Here is a 19,166-nt window from a genome sequence, read left to right as displayed (position 1 = left end):
GACAATTTTAAGTGGATTTTGGTACATAATCTATTCTCCCAAGCATCCCCAGTCATGTTATTTTGTGCAAAAACATATGCAAATGATCATTTTATATTCAGAGAGCATTGAGCCATTATAAAAAATAGAAAAGCTGTATTTTGTGTTTCTGCATCACTATATATGCAGTACAGATATATTGGTAACTAGTGTATATTATACTAATCATTATTATCTCAAGAAAAAGATTAATTTAAAAACACAAGCACATTGCCACCAGCCTCTCTAATGAACCTTCAAAATGCACATCAGTTGCATAAAGATAAATAAGGATGTGTGTATTTAAAAGCATTGGTTAGTAATTACTTGATTTGTGCATTTTTAATCAAGCAATCAGGCTATTATGGATGCAGCAAAAATCAGCTGAAATGTGGTCCCTGTTCAGGAAGTGAAAGCTTGTACTTATTATAGAAATGAAATTTATTTGTATTCATCTATGCATGTGCTATGTTCAATTTTAGAGGAGAAAAAAACCAAGCCTCCCTTGATACCTGCTTAACTGGATTTGTTTTATATTGCACACAGAAATGCACAGAATATTGGCCAGAGGAACAGGTCACCTATGAAGGAATAGAAATCACAGTTAACAGAGTCATACAAGCAGACGATTATCGTTTAAGGCTCATCACCCTAAAGGTAAATCATTCCAATGTACTTACAGTAGTGTAGCTGTCTAAACCTATAAATGCAGATGGTCAGGGGGAGCTGTGCAGAAAGCTTCTGCACAGTGTAGTGCTGGACAAATACCACTTTTCATTACTGAAGTCACATTGTGGCTTTGCCCAGTTCACCAGCATGAAGGTTACAGGAAAATAAGCATTCAGAGGCTTAGGCTGCATGTGTACAGTCTGAAAGCCATCAGGCCAGTTGTAGTAGTATGGGGTTAACTGGATGAGAAACCAGTGACTCATTCTGTGCCTTTGTCCTCCAGGTTCATTGATCATTTAGAATGAAATGTCAGCTCACAGAGAGCTTCTTGCTTTGCAAGTGTAGTTTTATCATCTTGTGGATAGAAAGTTTTAGCAATTTAGTTAAATTTTTAAGTACTTAGATACTACTTAATCTAAAGTACCAGAGTCCTATTTTACAACTCTTTTCATTGCTAGATTCTAGACTATCAAGCTACATGTTTTAGTAACAGTCTGTTTACATAAACTTCATATGTCTTTCATCTGCCAGATCTATCCCAGTAGAACATGACAATTTCTTTCCAAGCTGGAAAAACTCTCCTTTTATCCAACCAGTTTCAAGTCTCTTTAGCCATATGCTAATGGGCAGAAAGCCAGCATATGACATCCCATGTCTGGATTCAGAGTGTAGAAAGTCTGTCAGTCATGCTTTTGGCAAAGGCAGCAAGGAGAAAATCACACTCCCTGACAAGTGGGAAGTGAAAAATATCTACATTTTTCAGACCTGCAGCTCATCTGGTTTTGCTTTTCAGTTAGACAATGGTTTTGTTTTCAGTACTAGTGGGTCAGTGTCTCTTCCCTCCACCCCTAAATGTCAGGATGTGAACCACTGAGTTCTAGAGCTGAAATAAAGATTCCATTTAAGCTACTTTTCCCTAGAGCTGTACATTTGTCTTTTAATGGCAATAGTGGATCAGCAGATCTGAACCATGCACAGATTAAGTGACTTGGTAGTGAAAATTGGAGAAGCAATGAAGTTACTTCAGTTTGTCCTTAAACAGGAGTGTTCAGAAATACATGATTACTGCATGCTTTACAGAGTGGACTGCCATTTTTGTCTCTGTATAGGGGACAAGATTTGTCAGGTTTTGGGAATTCAGAAAAAGTTCAGGCTATAGGCAGGCTTGTTTTCCATTCTCAGAGAAAGCTGCCAGTGTCTAGCCACTGAGTCATGATTTCAGCTACAGAATACGTGATGGTAGACTTCAAACTATCAATTAAATCTTGCTTCCTCCTAGCTGTTCCCAAGTCTTCTCAGTCTCAAGGAACCATCAATAGAGAATATTTTGTTCAAGTCAAAGCAGAAGTGTACAGAACCACAGAAGTCAGGGTGTTCCAAGCAGAAGCATAAAACTTTTAACACAGCAGACAAAAATAAAGGCATCCAGAGTTCATCACTAGAACTTTGTCTGTTTTCTGTTGCTGTCAGCTAAATGATTTATGTAGTGATTCATGTTTTTCTTCAGATGACTTTTACTTTTCTCTCACTGTTATTGGCAACATTTTTATTATAATTTTTCACAACTGAGTTAGGAATTGGGCGTTCATAGCTTCTGTGACTCACATATAGTCACACATTCAAAAGCAACAGTGTTTCAGAGCAGTGTTGATCATACTTACTGTAGGGAGCTTGAGTGTTATTCATGGTAACTAGTTATGCTCTCTTAAACAAAGTATTTTCTCCCTAGGATAAATAACCTAAGGCCAGACTCTGTGCTACAATAGTAAGACTCTCCATTCCTGGACTGAGTTAGACACAGCCTTAAGGATCCTATGGCTATGCTTCAGTGAGCACCTTAAACCCAGTGTAAGATGGAACAACATCTCAATGAAGCTGAGCCTCCCTCTGTCCATCTCTCTTGTTCCGACCCTTGTGCCATCTCCTGTGTGCCCTCACAAGTGTTTGTGACTGTGTGCCAAGCCAAAGGTAGAAACTGATTGATCTATCTGAAAATTAATCCATCTCAAGAAAGGAAAACTATTTAATGTGATTGGTTTCCCAACCTAGTTCACTGTGAAGCTGTGCAAAAGCTCTGTTGTCCAAAGAGAAAGGTGGAAAATGCACAACCACAGAGCACTCTTAGCATCCAGTGACTGCCAAGCATAGGGAGGGACTTGGGAGAATGCGTGACAGAAACTGTTTTCAGATTTTTGTGCCTTGCTCTTCAGAATGAGTTATATTTGTCTTTTTTTTCTCTCTCTTCAACTCAGCCAGCCATGGGTTGAAGGGAGGGTTGTGGGAGCTAACACTTCTGTTCTTGGACCTTTTGCAAACATTTACTTTGCCCTGTGCCAGCTGGCTTGTGCAATGGCTGCAAGGGTAAGGCCAGTTCCCTGGGTACCATGTTACTATTTTGCCCCTTTAGAAATCAGACAGAAGGATATCACTTTGAACACACAAAATCAGAAGCTCACAGTGCTACTTGGCACTCCGAAAAGGAAACAGCACATTTGCTATATTCATAACCACACTGAGACAGAGAATCAGAATTTGTGTCTCTCAAAAAGACCTGGACTGCAGCTAGATACAATTCCCACCTTCTGTACTGCCTCTGAATTTCTCACCACGTCTAAGAGAAGAGTAAAATTGACAGGAGACTGATATAAGTCTGTCAGCAGAGATAGAAAAATAAGCTCCCATCTCTCTCTCTCATCTATTTATCTAGCTATCAGAGACAGAGATATGGCTCCTGGCTCTCTGTCTGTCAAATACATTATGAAAGCAATTATGTCACAAGCACAGCTCTGGCTTTGCTGAATGAATCTGTCAAGAGGGAACAGACCGCCTGGAGTGTTTTGCACACAGCTCTTGGCACTAAAAGAGCAGAATACTTTGTGGGGGGAGGAAGTTTTTGTGGTTTTTTTTATTTGGTTGTTTTGGGGTTTTTGTAAGGCAGTTTACTGAAGTGCAGCAATGATATTTGAAGTCCAGATTTCTGCATTGTGTTGCTTCCCATTTGGATTTCTGTTCCATTTAGCATTCACATAATGCTTGGGGTTGAAGGGACCACTGGAGATCATCTGGTCCAACCAGCCTGCTACAGCAAGTTCCCCTAAAGCAGGTTGCATGTGCTTGTGTCCAGGTGAGTCTTGAATATCCCAGAGAAAAAGACTCCACAAACTCTCTGGGCAGCCTGTTTCAGTGCTCTGTCACCCTCAAAATATATTTCCTCATATTCAGATGGAACTTCCTGTGTTTCAGTTTGTGCCCCTTGTCCTGTAGCCAAGCACTACTGGAAAGAGCCTTGACCCATCCTCTTGACACCCTCCCTTCAGATACTTACAGATTTTGATAAGGTCCCTCTCAGTTGTCTCTCCTCCAAGCTAAACAGGCCCTGCTCTCTCTAAGTGAGGTGCTCCAGTGCCCTAATCATCTTCATGGTTCTCCACTGGAGCCTCTCCAGTAGTGCCTTGTCTCTCTTGAGCTGGGGAGCCCCGGACTGGACACAACCCTCCAGGTGAGTGGAATGCCCCTCTCTAGGGCTGAGCAGAGAGGCAGGATCACCGCTCGCAACCTGAGGACTCTATTTTTCTTAATGCACCACAGGATACCTTTGGCCACCTTGGCCACAAGGGCGCTGCTGGCTCGTGGGCAGCTTGTTGTCCACTAGGTCCTTCTCCACAAGGCTGCTTTCCAGCTGGTCAGCCCCCACACTGTGAATAACACAGCGCCTGGGGTTATTCTTCTGCACGTGCAGGACTCTGCACTTGCCTGTGTGGAACTTCATCAGTTCCTCTCTGTCCAACTCTCCAGCCTGCCTGGGTCTCATGGAAGGGCAGCACAGCTTTCTGGTGTGTCAGACACTCCTCCTGGTTTTGTATCATCATCAAGAAAAGTGCTGAAGTGCTCTGCCTCTTTATCCAGGTCATTGATGGGTAAATAGAACAGTGCTGAGCCCAATACTGATCTCAGGGGAAGGCCACTGCCTATGGGCCTTCAACTGGACTCTGCTGCAAATCACAGCCCTCTAAACTCATTCAGCTAGTTCTCCATACATCTCACTGTCTGCTCATCTAACCTGTGTTTCCTGAGCTTACCTCATGAGGAGGTTATGGGAGACAGGGTCAAAAGCCCTGCTGAAGATAAAATAGACGATATTCCTGCCCTTCCATCATCCACCCAGCCAGTCATACCCTCACAGGACCTTTTCAGGTTGGTCAAGCATGATTTCCCCCTGGAAAATCCATGTTGAATACTCCAGATAACCTCCTTTTCCTCCACATGTTTAGAGGTGATATGCAGGGTGAAATTTCTAATTGCCTTTTTAGGGATGGAATTGAGGCTGACTGGTGTGTAGCCCCCTCTTTTTGAAGGCTGGAGTGTTGTTGGCTTTCCTTCAGTCTTCAGGAACCTCTCCTTTTCTCCATGATCTTTCCAAGATGATGGAGAGTGACTTAGCAGTAACATCTGCCCGCTCCCTCAGTACTCATGGGTAGATCCCATTGGGGCCCATAGATTTCTGGGTTTCAGGTTTACCTAAATACTTTCTAACCCAGTGCTCATCAACCAAAGGAAAGTTATCTTTTTCTCCAGAATTTCTTGCCCTCAGGGTCTGGGACTCCTGAGGGCCAGTGCTGGCAATGAAGACTGAAACAAAGAAGGCATTCATTCAGTAACTCTGCCTTCTCTGTATCCTCTAGGATATCCTCTCTATCTAACCACCAGGGCTCCTCCTACCTCGTTCAGCAGTGGACCTACATTTTCCCTGCTCTTCCTTTTGCTACTGATGCAACTGATGAAAGCCTTCTTGTTGTCCTTGACTTCCCTTGCCATATTTAATTCCGAATGGGCCTTAACCTTTCTTGTCACATCTCTGCATACTTTGACAACATTCATCCCAAGTGCCATGTCCTTTTTTCCATATTCCATAAATTTCCTTCTTGGGGTTTTTTTTGTTTGTTTTTTGTTGTTTTGGGTGTTTGTTTTTTTTTTGCCGAAAGCTTCTTGCTCATCCATGCACGGCTCCTGCCCTCTTTGCATGATTTCTTACCCAGAGGGATGCACCGAAATTGAGCTTGGAGGAAGTGATGCTTGAATATTAACAATCCATCTTGGATTCCCTGTCTTCTAGGGCCCTAGCTCAAGGGATTCCTGCAATTAAGTTCTTGAAAGAATCAAAGCTATGTCTTCCAAAGTTCAGGCTTGTAATCCTACTTATTGCCCTTGCTCCTTCCATGTAGGAGCCTCCACCATCTCTTGACCACTGCAGCCAAGGCTGCCCCCAACCTTCACATGCCCAACCATGTCCTTAATACAAGGTCAGCTCTCCTCGTTGGCTCCTCCAACACCTTTGTCAAAAAGATCTCATCAGTGCTCTGCAGCAATCTCCTGGACTGTGTGTGCCCAGCCAGCAGATTGATTTAATCTTCTCAGTCTTAAAGGGAAGGCCATGTTTCAGCATCAATTTTTACAATGAGAAGTTCTGGTAAAACTTTTGTGGTGTTTGTCTTAACTGGATTGCAGAAAGGAGAAGAAGTCAGAAACCTGAAACATTACTGGTACACGTCTTGGCCAGACCAGAAGACACCAGACCAGGCCCCTCCTCTGTTACAGCTAGTACTGGAAGTGGAGGAGGCCATGCAGAGTGCAGAGGAGAAGAATGCCCCAGTGATTGTTCACTGCAGGTAAATAAATGTTGTGTCTGAATTCTAAGGACTTCTTCACATGCAGTGACACAGTGCAGAGACTGCCACAAGGCCATCATGTCACATGTGTGAAATCTTGCCCAATTGCTTCTGAAATGTGCTTGGAACTTCAAAGCTTCAATTACAATGGTTTTCTATTACCAAGAGTTACATTAAGATACAGGCTGAGTTGAACATAGAAGCTGGCAATGGCTTAGTTACTTGTAAGAAAAATTTCATTTTATTTGCCTTGCCAGTAATATATGCCTTTAATTATCTTTGAAGGACCAGGTTAGCAAAGATTAGCATACATTAGGTGAAATTGAGTAGGAAAACACAGGCAGACAAATAAATTTTAAGTATCAAACCCCCCTGTTTTTTAGATTCCTTCTTTGCCTTTTTTAAAAATAAATCATTATTAGGCCAAAGACAATAATTTAAATATAACACATAAATGAAAGAGTGAAAAGCTGGTTACAGCAAGTACTAATCGATAGTCAGGAAATGTATGCAACTGATAGTAAAACTGAAGTATCAGTAAGAATCCCTGGCAAAGATGAAAACTTCTTATATGGAAGGAGCAAAATCTTTACAGTGGTTTGATGCTTGATGAAAAAATTGTAATTATCAATCAGAGCAGAATAAAAATAGATGAGGATAGATACTTCTCTTCTGCCCTCAGAAAGAAGTGGGATGATGCACTTATCATTTGTAGATGTGATAACTATGTTCTTTTGCACTGCTATCTAAGGGAGTGTGTTAAGCACCAGCAACCACTACTAAATCAAATATGCTAGCTGATTTTCATCCAAGAGTGTTTTTAAAAAGTTGGTTCATGCACTCTAAACCATTAAAGTTTAGCATAGATGAATTACACTTCTTGGAAAATGGGAGAAGTTCCAGAAGCCTAAGAGGAAGCCCTGTTTTGACAGTGTTTAGGAAGGTTAAATGTGATTACTTGAAAACTACAGTCTGTTCTCAAAGCAGTTGTTCCAGGTAAATAGTAGAAAGCCTGCTTGGCTTTCTTGCCAGAGTAGTCTTCCATCATTTCAATAACATACATTTTGCCAAAATTATTTTTGTACGGAATATTGCTTAATTTTGCATAATGTTTTCTAGGAAAAAGCAGATGGTTGCTCTCCAAAAGCCATAGTAAATGGGAATTATACAATGAGAATGTTTTTAAAGAGCCTCTTGGCAGAAATGGTTGGTAGCCTGGTGTCATCACAGATCCGACTGTAAACTAATATGGAGTAATCACTATTAAAATGCTCATGTGATACCACATGTCCAGTTATTCTGCCTGCGTTTTAAAACACACATGGAAAAATTTGGGAGAGTTCAGATGAAAATAAAAACTGGCTTGTAAGGAGATCCTCTTTGTCCATGAAAATTTGTGACTCTCTAGGCGCTCCTTGAAGAACTATAGTATCTGCTGCTGGTTACCATGCCACTCTGCTTTGCATATTTGTTCTGTCCGCTTGCATGGTGTCATCCCCATGACACTGTAATAATATGGGGAGAAATGGGGTGGTTTTGTTTGAAAAAAATACTAAGAGACAAGGAGACAGGATTATGATGTGTTCTATGTGGATAATGTGCCACCCAATGCTGTCTCAGCCACTGAGAAACCTGCAGCTTGTCCCAGGACAAGGACTGTTTCCTTTATCTAAAAATGGGTGCTGTTCCCTCTCTTTGCAAAACACTGAGGTGAACTGGACAGTGAACAGTATCAGGAGCTGTGTGCTGTGGTCTGTTTGGTTATGGTCAAGCAGAAGACAAAGAACTTGTGGGTAGCTGTGAACTGTGAACTCCAATATTGCTTGAATGTTTCTTGCCACTGGTTTTGCATTACAATTTTCTCACAATGTAAATGAAAGCAGGATTTCCTGTAACTGCATTGAGTAATTATTCCTAATTATGCTCACTTAATTATTTCATGCATAAGAAGTGCTTCCAGCATTTGCTGGTAGTTTGTTAGGTGATCAGAAGAATTCACAGCTTCTATAGCACTGTGCCTTTGAAAATAAACTCAGTTCTGGTCATTAACTAAGGACTGTATCAGATACAAAAAGAGTTCAGGAAAATTTTAATAAATTTTTTGAGAGTGAATTTGTTGTACTCTGCTCTAATTCAAATTACTAGATTGCAGATCTGATCAGAAAATGGCATCACACTTATTATACTGCTGTTAGCTCTAATTATTTACGCAAAAGTTGGGTTTTTTTTACTCTACCTGTGAATGAAAATGGCTCCAAAGAAGCTGTTAAAATTGGGAATTTCAAAACAAAGTTTGCCTTCAAAGCAAGGCTTGCTGTCAAACCAAATATTACTAAGAAATGCAGAAGCTTTTTTACAGGGGTTCAGTGAGAGGTTCAACAACATATTGGGTCAATGAGTCTCCTCCAGTAGTCCATTCTTAGCACTGTATCTGCAATGTTCACCCTTTTGCTGTAAGTGGCTAACACTTAATCATGTCATCCAGTGAAGTTGGTATCTTTTCCTAGTTATGGCTTTCCATCTGGGAGCACCCAGCGGGCAAAGGTCGGAGGGACAAAAGGGATGATGGGGTCTGTGCTGGTTTAGTGGCAGTCCTTCGACAGGAAAGTTCCAAAATCCTTCTGACATCTCCACTGCCTCTCTCTGCTCTTCCCTTCCTTAGTGCAGGCATCGGGAGGACTGGCTGCTTTATTGCCACAAGTGTCTGCTGTAAACAGCTGAAGAACGAGGGCATAGTTGACATTTTGCGAACAGCCTGCCAGTTACGGTTAGACAGGTAAGAAAGCTTGCTTCCTTTCCAGAAAAGTAAAAAGCAAAAATGGTAATATTCCCCCTTATTTAAGGAGAAGCAAATAAGCAGAGGGGAAGAACAAACCTAAGTGGAGGCCAACAGAGAATGTTCCTCTGACTTGTAATCTTTGCCTGAGTGTAAACCTTAATGAACGGCCCTAGAGCTGATTTAGGTTCACAGCTTGCATCAAAATCTGCACAGCTGCCCATCTCCATGAAGCAAGGGGCGACCTTTTACCAGCTGAGGAGTTGGCCCTATATGTTCATACAGAAGCAAAGGCTCAAAGGTCTGCTCTACTTAAGTTCAGAGCTACAGATCATAGCTTTCTTCCCAGAAGGAGTAATGAAAATTTATCTCATATACCAGAGCTGTGAGCCATGGTGAGAGAAACGTTGCCTGGGGAAGGAGAGTGCACAACCTGGAGTGTTTGCAGACATATGAAAGGAACTGTGAAAATCTCCACAAATTCAATGGTTTTCAGTTAAGCATTTCTTAACACACCACCTTGAGTTTGATTATGAAGTAAACAGACTTGAATTTTGTACCAGAAATGTTATTTTTCCTCTCCCACTGGTTTCAAGTGCCATCAAAACATGTCTCAGTGCTCTCTCTAATGATAATGATAAATGTAGTCGGGGGAAGAGATGTCACGAAAAACATACCAAAGATTTTTCTGAGGGAAAAAAAAGAACCTCAACCCCACGCTGAACTTTATTTCAGAGAAGAAATTATGCACAGTGGGAGGCAAAAAATGAAATGCTTGCTGCCCTGCTGAGGCTCTGATAGACAGGGACCTGCAGGGGCTTAGAGATTTGGCTGTTTCAGTGGATTTTAGCCCAGACAAGGGAAGGCTTCTTGAGAAAAAGAGAACCAGATTATGAATAGTGAGTGCTGATTATCCATGGTCTAGTTAAATATCTGTCTGGATGTGAAATATCTTGTCTCTGTGACTGATGTTACACAGGAAAATTGCCACACAAATGAAGGCTGAAGTCTCCTGCTTACAAATGTGTGTGATACAACAGGCCAATTGCAAATACTAGCTTTGAAGGAAGAGGGGAACTGGCAGTCTCTTTAAGACTCTGAAGATCGAAAGTCATACTTAAAGGACACCATAGGGGTAAAGGAAGACTGCAGGAGCCTCTGCAGCTGCCATGTAGCTCTCAGGAGTGGGGTGGAATAGGTAAAAGCCATTTAAATGTCATGGAGTAAAATATTCAAGATGGAAAGCAGATCACCATCCTTCCTACAGAAAAGCATGATTTCTTCAAGGTCTGAAAAATAGGGCTTGTAGTCTCTTGGAAGTCATGCTGCCACCCACTCTCATTTTCACTAACTCCCCACAAAATCTCCAGGAGACTTCAAAAGTAGCATGAGAGGTTGAGACAGTGTCCAAGCAGCTATAAGAGGAAGGCTGTGTCTCCTCCTCTTGCCTGAGGATTGCTGTCTAGGATGGTAAGGAGTCAGCAGAGACTTGGGGAAAGAAGGCTGAATGCAGGCCAGCGTAGATGTCTGAAGGAATGCACCTCCCTGCTTTACACAGAAGTAGAAAGGTTGGCAGGTTGGCATTAGCCCTGAGAACCACCTTTGAGGTTGCCATGTACCCATGAGAGAGAACAAAGGGGTTTTTTCCCTTCATTCCCTCACAAATCCCTTGGAAAAGTTCTGTGCACTGGGCTTTGCATCAGTGGCCAACAGATGGTCCTAAAATAACCTAGTATGACTAAGGAGAGGAAGTAATCATTCCTGCATCCTTCCCACAGTGCTGAGAGACATTTGCTGTCATGGCCCACAATGCAACTCAGATTTCAAAGGTTTCTGTGGCAAGTAGGGGTGAAAACATAATTCTGTGCCAAAGCCTGGACAACAAGCACATGTCATGGTGTGCGTATGAGTGGCAAGGGAGGAAGCCACCACGTAGCAGGAAACTAGATAAAAAGGAAAATAATTTCCTGTGGTCTGAATCTCAATGGACACCCTGGTGCTTCTGCTGCTACGACTTCAGGGTGCAACCCCATTGTTAATGGAACTTCTTGGGGAGAAATTGTCAGATATGACTAATGTTCCTTGTGTGTCACAGTCTGACATGGATATATTTCAGTGCTGTGTGGAGCACAGAGGGACTCGGAAACAAATCAACTGTGAGCTTGTATTAAGGAGAGCAGATGGGGAGGAGATGCTCAACTAGGAAATTTTTTTTTTTTTTAGAAATACAGTGTGTGTTTCTCACCTTTGCTAGATGATGAGAGGTTAGAGAATAGGTCCCTGCCCATCCTTGCTCATTGTTCAATGTAATTACAAGTAGCTGCTTAACAAAGTAAGTGTAAGGGGCTGAAGGACAAGGTTGTCTCTCCTGCTCATCTCATCCTTACTGGTATGGCTGCTGTGTCACCCATAATGGTTAAGTTGGACCCCATAGAAAAGGGCCAACCCCAAAGAGAGTGCTAGCAGTCTGGTACCCATTTGGCTTAGAGGAAGCAACTTTTCAATAATTTCCTCTGGTGAGGTTTCTAAGGGAATGCACCACATGTGCTCTTCCTCAGACTGACGCAGTCTGGTCAGCTCCAGTCACCTGTGGGTTCCCATGTTCCTCAATCCCACTTGTCATTTCAGCCTCCTTTTGGCACCATGCTGCCAGGATCTGTGCACCAGCACCAGGGCTGGGACAATTCTGTGTACACTTTCTGTGAGCTTCAGACACAAGTTCTAATTGTCTTCATAATGGATTGTCAAGAGATCATATCACCTTTGATGGGGTACTCTTAGCAAAATTTCAGATGTTATTAGAATCTGCTTAAAAAGAGCAACTTCATTCTGATTGGTTTTGTTCATTTTTGTCTCCCCCTGTAGTGCTTATATGTTGGTTAATATGCTACTTGCAGAAATACACACACATGGATAATCAAACTACTTTTGCTCCTGCTTGCATCTCCTTTCAGGTTTTCAGTTTTAAAGAGAACTGTAAAAGCTGAAAAATAGGCTGAACCAAAACAGGTTACTGTGCTGAGGGATATTTTGCTATCAGAGTGTGCATAGCAGTTAACTCAGTTACAAATCTGAGTTGTCCTTTCTAAAGTAACACTGTGTGCTCCAAAATCCTGATGGCCATCCCTAGTTCTCTGGCTAACTTGCCAAAAGCTTGATGTGGAGTGGTACAGAGGAAAGAATCCTCATTGCAGAATGGGAAAGTTGCATCTGTTGTCTGGGCTGGTGTGGCTTGGCCTGGCCTTTGGTCCCAAATGCAGTCCCTAGTGTAGCTGTGAAGTCTTGGATAAGCTGCTTCCCCTCTTTATTCCCCTGCTCCCATCTATCTCTCCAGGGCTTTGGGGTGCGAATTACTTTTCATAGAAAGGTTCTTGGAATACAGGTGCTCAGGTAAGATAAGAGTAAATTATAATGGTGATGTTTTCCTGGAGGAGAACCTCTGCCAAGGAAAATGAATGTAAAACCTGTTCCTGTTCTCACTACCTTCTGTTCCTTGCTCAGCAGACACTTTCAAAATGGAACTCGAGGTCAGACTTGAAGCTGGTTATAATCAAAGGGCACCTCTCACTCATTTCAGAAAGCTTTGGAATGGACCTTTGCTGTGGAGCACAAGCTTCATGTTAGCTGTGCTATTTCCTCATGTGTTTGCAACTAATAAGACTGCTGTTTCCCTCCCCTTTTCTTCTTGCCTTTCAGGGGAGGAATGATCCAGACTTGTGAACAGTATCAATTTGTGCATCATGTCATGAGCTTGTATGGAAAGCAGCTTTCTAGAGCAGCAGAAGAATAAGTGTTCATGATATTCCTAAAGGCTAAAGCCAGGAGAACTTTTGACTGCGCTCAGATATCTTTCAGATCTGATAAGAGACACATGGTAACCTGGCTGTCTTAGCTGGAGAGATATTATTTTACTTTGATATTGCTTTTATGCTCTTGTTTGCATTGACATTAAAGAGCTGAGGTACGCCTTGTCTTAAACTTATGTGACAGGACGTAATCTTCACCAAAAAAGGCTTATTTATACTGTAAATAATAATAGTAGCTTCATTTGTTACAAAAGCAAGAAAAAAAATCCAGAAAAAAATTCCACTGTCTTCAGTTTGTTCTTTTTTAAAAGGTCATTGCTAATATATCCAAATACAGTGTGAAACTTTTTGAATTGTCATGCTGAAATGTGCCGTATGTTGACTAAGCTTGAAAGTAAATTTTTGCCTCTTTCTGATTGTTTTTACATATAAAATTACCGAATACTGTGTGTATCGTAAACCTTCTGAGCCTCTGCATTGAAAGACTCAAGTAGATTTGCATTGAAATGATGTTTTACACATCATGTTTGCTTGTTTATTTTTTCTAAAGCAGTCCACTTCCAGTGTTATCAGAACTAAAGGGGAAACAAGATTTGAATGACAAGTCAAATTCTTGCCTTGAATTCTTACCAGCAGTGTACCCCAGTATCATCATAGTGGGGTGAATATGAGTAGACATTAATCTGAACATAAATGCTTCTTGCTTTACCTTTTCTTTGTCAATATTTGGGCATCTTATTCATCTGGCAAACAGATCGTATTTCTGCGCGTAGTTTCTATTTTCATATAGAACAGAATTTCTCCTGAAATCTGAGATTCAAAATCAGGTGAGGATTTTTTTAGTTAATCTTTATTAAAAATCTAATAATAAAAATCACTTTTATTCTATGAATTTATACTTGTTTTAAAACTTTGAGGGTAACCGTGTGTCCAGTGTCTATTAAAATTAATGCAAATCCTAAAGGCAGCTTAAAAAAAAATCAGAGTGAACTTGTTTGCTGCTTTGTGATAAATCTGCCCTCAAACCAAATTAAGACAATAATTAGCCCATTCTAACCACTGTTCCAGGCAACAGTGTTGTCTTTCCAGTGATACAAACTGCTGCTTGTGCTTTTTGGTTTAGATTTCAGTCAGGCTGGGAAGATTGTGTTTAATGCTTAGAGGTGAGCACACATTTTAGTGCTTCACTGAGCAGAAAAAAATGGAGGTATGCAGCATCCTTAACATGAAAGATGAGTGTTTTGTGAATAGAAGCTCTGATAACCTACTAAAAATATATTTGCTTCTCTTTATTTGTAACAATAACCAAAACCCACTGCTTCTGTTAGTGCAGAAGATTCTGCGAATTTACTGCACTTCCTAATCAGGAGAAGGTAAAGCAGCTCTCAGAACAAAAAGGGCTGATCCTGCTCCCACTGATGTTTTGCCATTGACGTCAGCAGGTGCAGGGTAAGGCCTGAAATGTTACACCTACAACTTCATCACTGTGGGGAAAGAGTTTCCCAATATTTCAGTACACATCTTTGTGTTTATTCTGTATCCATGAACCTGTAAAAATCCTGTCTGCAGGGTTTGCATGAATGTGTGGCAAAATGTGTTATCTTTAAACCACTTGATTTTATTGCTGTATTTAAAATATTTCCTTCAGTGAGAAGCTAGCAGAAAGAACTGGCATTCTTTTTTAAAATACTGGTGATAGTCATTAAAGAGAGCAATAAACTTAAGCTTTTGAGCATAACATGACTGTTAGTTTTATGTAAATCTTGATAGCTATTTTCTCTGTGCTACCAACTTCTTCAAAGGGGTAACGCTATTCCATCTAAGAACTCCTTAAAAATAACAAAATAACCACTGGTATTCTGGTTAATATTGAAAGTAGAACTCCCTATAAATATTTTTCAGCTTTTCAGTGTCCTTCCGTGTCAAAACTGACTCAGTGAATAAAACTACTTGCTCTGTCATCAGCTTCCCATGCATCTGCTAAAGAATGCTTGTTGGCTGGAGGGCAGTGTGCATATAGGAGGTAAGTTCAACATATAAGTTGCCTCCTGCACAATGAGATTTTCTCAAGGAGAATAACTTTATGGCAAGCAAGGTAAAAAGATACTAACTCTAAGGTTCTAAGATACTGACCTTGAGGTCCTTGCACAGATCCTCAGCAGGTCTTAGTTGGCAGTGCTTCACTTACTTGAGTAGAAGTGAATGATTTACAACAACGAAGGAAATCTGGCCTGCTGTCCACTCCTATTCTACATGTGTGGAATGTACTGAGAGTGTGGTTGTTGATAAAATCAGGTTGTTTGGCATCAATTCACTGCTACAAAACACATATCAGCCTCATTGCATGCTCTGGTGATGAGGGCTGCACTGCTGCCACCTCATACCAGGCAAGAGCAATACCACTTGGCCAGGATCAAAATATTCAAATGCCTCTTAAAGTGTTATTTTGTCTAACAGGTTTGGAACTAATCCTCCTATTTTCTCTCTGGCCTTGTCATAATTATCATATTTCTGTCTCTTTTTTTCTTTACTTTTTTTTTAATAGAATTTGAGATCTGAAGGACCTGTTATCAGCTGTTCTGATCTCTTCTGGCAGCAGAGGTAGTCTTAAGAAGTGCTTAAGATTAGTAGAAAGGAGCTCTGGCCATGTGCAAGCACTTGAGTGGGAATGCTGCTTCTGTAATCAGTGTGTTTGAAACTGAACTGACAATAGGAGCTAAGCTAAGCTATGTCTCTTGCTAGTCTTTTTCTCTATTAAATGAAGATTCCAAGCATACTTTATCCACTCTCTCCTGCTCAGTGCCCAGGACCCTTTGTACCAGAGACCACAGCGTTAGTACCTACACCACAGTTATTTCCCAGAGGACTGAATTCCTCTCTCCAGGTGGGTAAGAATATAACAAACATGAGATGATTTTATTTAGAACCAGCTCTAATGTCTTCTGTTTGATAAGCTTTTTTCACACTTTGAACAGGGCAGAGCCTAGCTCAGTGCTGGTTGTTTGCTGGTCGTTTGGTCTATTTGATCATCACACTTAAGCAGTTTTATCCTATTTCTGTCACAGTAACGGACTAATGGTACATTCTGTTCTCATGCAGGTAGTCTGAGATCAGCAGAGGCTGAAGATTGCACAGAAACTAAGATTGCACTTAAGTGTAAGGGCTGTCCCCAGGTAAAGCACAACTCGCTCTCTGAAGGATTGAGATAAAGATGACTTGGTCAAATTATTCTTAAATGTCAGCTACCTAGTAGTTATGTAGGGAAGAGAACTTTATTTCTTCCAATACTTTCAAAAGTATTTATTCTAGACTTTTCTTCTACAATTAGTCTACAATGGAAAAATCCTAAAATGTGAATTTGCAGTTGCAAAATGGACTTGAGAATGAAGACAGGACAAAACAGGACCTTAGTTCTTGTCACTTTGCTGCTGTCTCTTCAGTAGAGGAATCATGCAGTTTGCACATAGATGGTCATGCCTTGTAGATTTGCTATGGAGAAAAAACAAAACACCTCTTCTGGAGTCCCTGGATTAAACCTTTTTTCTTCTGCCAGGTCTGTAGATGAGTATTTCCTGGTATCAGGAAGAGTGACTGTCTCCTTAGGATAAAGTAGGGCAGCTCAGGGAAGCCTTTTTCCCTGCAAGTTAAAAAAAAAATCTCCATTCAAAGGCACAGAAGAAATATGTGAATGAAAGCAGCATTTGCATCTTTGTGCATAAGGTACAGGCAGTCAAAGATCTGCATGCTCTAGGCAACACAAGCATTGATTTCTAGTGCCTCAATGTGAATTTCACATATTCACAACAAAGATAATTTCTTTGATTACATGCAAGGAAAGAGAATAATCCAATCTCATTTGAGCACTGATAGAGATCAGGCTCCAGCATCTGAATACAATAGATGCTACACTCTTGTGGCGTGGTATGAAAGTCACAGAAAGGGTTATGATTAGACCTGCCCACGCTTTTGGGCCATGTAATACCCAGCAGGGCAGCAGTGTCAGGTTTACTCAGATGATAGCAAAGCTGAATGAAGAGGGAGACTGAATGACTCAGAATTAAAAGCCATATTGGCACCTGTGCTGGCAATATGGCTCTGAACATTTGAGAATATAAAGCTTAAACAGTCTGGCAAAGAACTTGGGTATTGCAATTCCTGGCCCTTTCTCTCTGCTGGACTATGTTACTCATCTTGTGTTCCCTCTTGGTTCCTATCTGCCTGTTGTTGCTTATGCTTTAAATAGAATTAAATAAGTCACTTTATTGCACTACTGTTAACCCAATATGTTGATAGCTAGTGTTTTCCAGAAATCATCTCTTTCTTTGGACAGAGCATGTCTTACTAGACACCTTTCAGAGGGCTCAACCTCTTCTGCACAGATCTTCATCCCAGAATTTTGGGGATATAAATCTGCAGTTATGTGCATCTTACTAATGACATTTCTCCATTGAGAAAAAGTTGTATTTGCCTGAGTTCAAGCTTTTTATTAGTCTGACCTTAACTCCCCTATTTCCAGTACCAAGTGCAACTTTCCTCTGAAAAGCCAAAGGAAACATTTCCATGGAGCATATGGAGAAAATCCTGCATAGATCTCCTTTAGCTTGTTTGCCTCTGAAGTGCACACAAGGAAACATGTCAGGAATTAAGTCAAAACAGGTAATGTACAGTGGAAACCTCCTCTCATAAATTAGCTTTTATTCCTCCTATCTCAAAAGAAGGAAAGCCATGTGTGATTGGTTTTACCACATCCACTGTTGTCTTCTCAGTTTTTAGGATGTTGTGAGGAGTACAGAAAGCAAACACTCAGGCAGCACAAAGGTCAGGGTGTCAGTTTGGATAGGTGGGAGGAATTGGACTGTGTTGGCAGTATTTTGGGGGTTTTTTGGAGAAAATACAACTTTCAGTCCAGAAAGCAGGTTTCTCTGTAGCTAAGTTGAGCCCTTGTTCCTGAAGTAGAATACTGAAGATGTAAGTGAAGGTTGGTTTCTTCATTCATTTATTAAACAAGCAATAAATAACACTTTATCTATTTCACAACGTGACCAGTCCCATTTCCACACACTTCTGATGTGATCTGTGTTAACAGAACACGAGCTTCCAGACAAGCAAGCACAGAGTGTCTGCCTTGCTGGATTCCTTCTTTAGCCTGTGAAACAGCATATGTTTGTTTTGGCTGTCTGAATGTGGTATTTTTTGCTCACTGGAAAAGCTGACAGTGTTTCAGTCTCTGCACTATTTTTTCTTGTTTTGTGTTTAACTTTTCACCTTCCACTTTCTTTCATAGACTAGCAGAAATCACCTAAAAATCATCAGGAAAAGGTGGTATATTCCTGGAGGGGGATGAGAAGCTGGGGTGTCCATTGCTTTTTCCTGAGTTTACCCGTAGATTTATTCCCATCAGCCTGTAGAAGTTGGCTGGATTTTTATGTTCTTTGGTTTTCTCACTTCCTGTGTTTTGCAGAGCATAACCCAAGTGCCTCCTGCACTAGACTCCCTTTTGAACTGAATTTAACATAGATATGGAGTAGACAACAACATTCTGTTCTAAACAGAAATCAAGTGATGTCAATTAAGGAGTTTATTGCCACTATACCTTGTTAAGCCTTTGTGGCAAGCAAGATAGAGTTTGTGTCCTTCAGAATGGATTGGTCTTATCCACCTAAAACAATCTCCTGCACTATGTCAGCAATGCTGTGGTCAACACAAGTGAAGTTAAAAAAAGCTGAATACACTGAACTGTGTAAATAAAGTACCCTTCCAATTGGGAATGCAGTCCTCCATATGAAAAAGTGTGGCAGAATCTTAGATTTATTCAGGAATAGAAGAAAGCTGATTAAAGAATGGTCCCCAATCTGAAGTTATGAACTGATTTTCTAAAACAGAGTCCCTGCTTGAGTAACTGAATGAACTGTCTGGATTTGGAAATAAGAGAAAGTGCTGCATGTATAATTTTAAAATAAACAGAGCCAAGGCCTGGAGGTGTGAAAGCAGCACTGGGAAACAACTTAAACATCAAAGAAGGATTTTTTTGATGTTTAACTGTTTGAAAACTGGACTCGCATATTTTTATTTTAGCAGGAAAAAGGCCCTGTTAAATTATTTCATAGACTGCCTTTGATCAAAGTTTTGAAATGGTGTCAAAATCATTGATCATTGATCCCCATTGGGATTGGGGAGGTAATGTTTCTTTTTAAATAAAAATTTATCTTTTTGACCTACAGAAGGTTTATT

The 19,166-nt window shown here is 40.8% G+C and overlaps 1 protein-coding gene across 6 annotated transcripts in view; it reads left to right on the top strand.

Annotated features, from left to right (window-relative positions):
• PTPN5 (protein tyrosine phosphatase non-receptor type 5) overlaps positions 1-14,673 on the top strand; it is a 77,892-nt gene extending 63,219 nt beyond the window's left edge. For all 6 annotated transcript variants that reach the window (XM_030273885.4, XM_072929716.1, XM_072929717.1 and 3 more), the window contains exons 11-14: positions 565-675; positions 6,193-6,353; positions 9,016-9,129; positions 12,826-14,673. In XM_030273885.4, coding sequence (XP_030129745.3) covers positions 565-675; positions 6,193-6,353; positions 9,016-9,129; positions 12,826-12,919 — 480 coding nt within the window. In that variant the 3' untranslated portion in view covers positions 12,920-14,673. The remainder of the gene's footprint in view (positions 1-564; positions 676-6,192; positions 6,354-9,015; positions 9,130-12,825) is intronic.
• The last annotated feature ends 4,493 nt before the right edge of the window (positions 14,674-19,166 follow it).

The sequence above is a fragment of the Taeniopygia guttata genome, chromosome 5, assembly GCF_048771995.1.
Source record: "Taeniopygia guttata chromosome 5, bTaeGut7.mat, whole genome shotgun sequence".
Classification (NCBI taxonomy): domain Eukaryota; kingdom Metazoa; phylum Chordata; class Aves; order Passeriformes; family Estrildidae; genus Taeniopygia; species Taeniopygia guttata.
The sequence above is the reverse complement of the archived record's forward strand: the minus strand, read 5'-3'. Positions and strand labels throughout refer to the sequence as shown.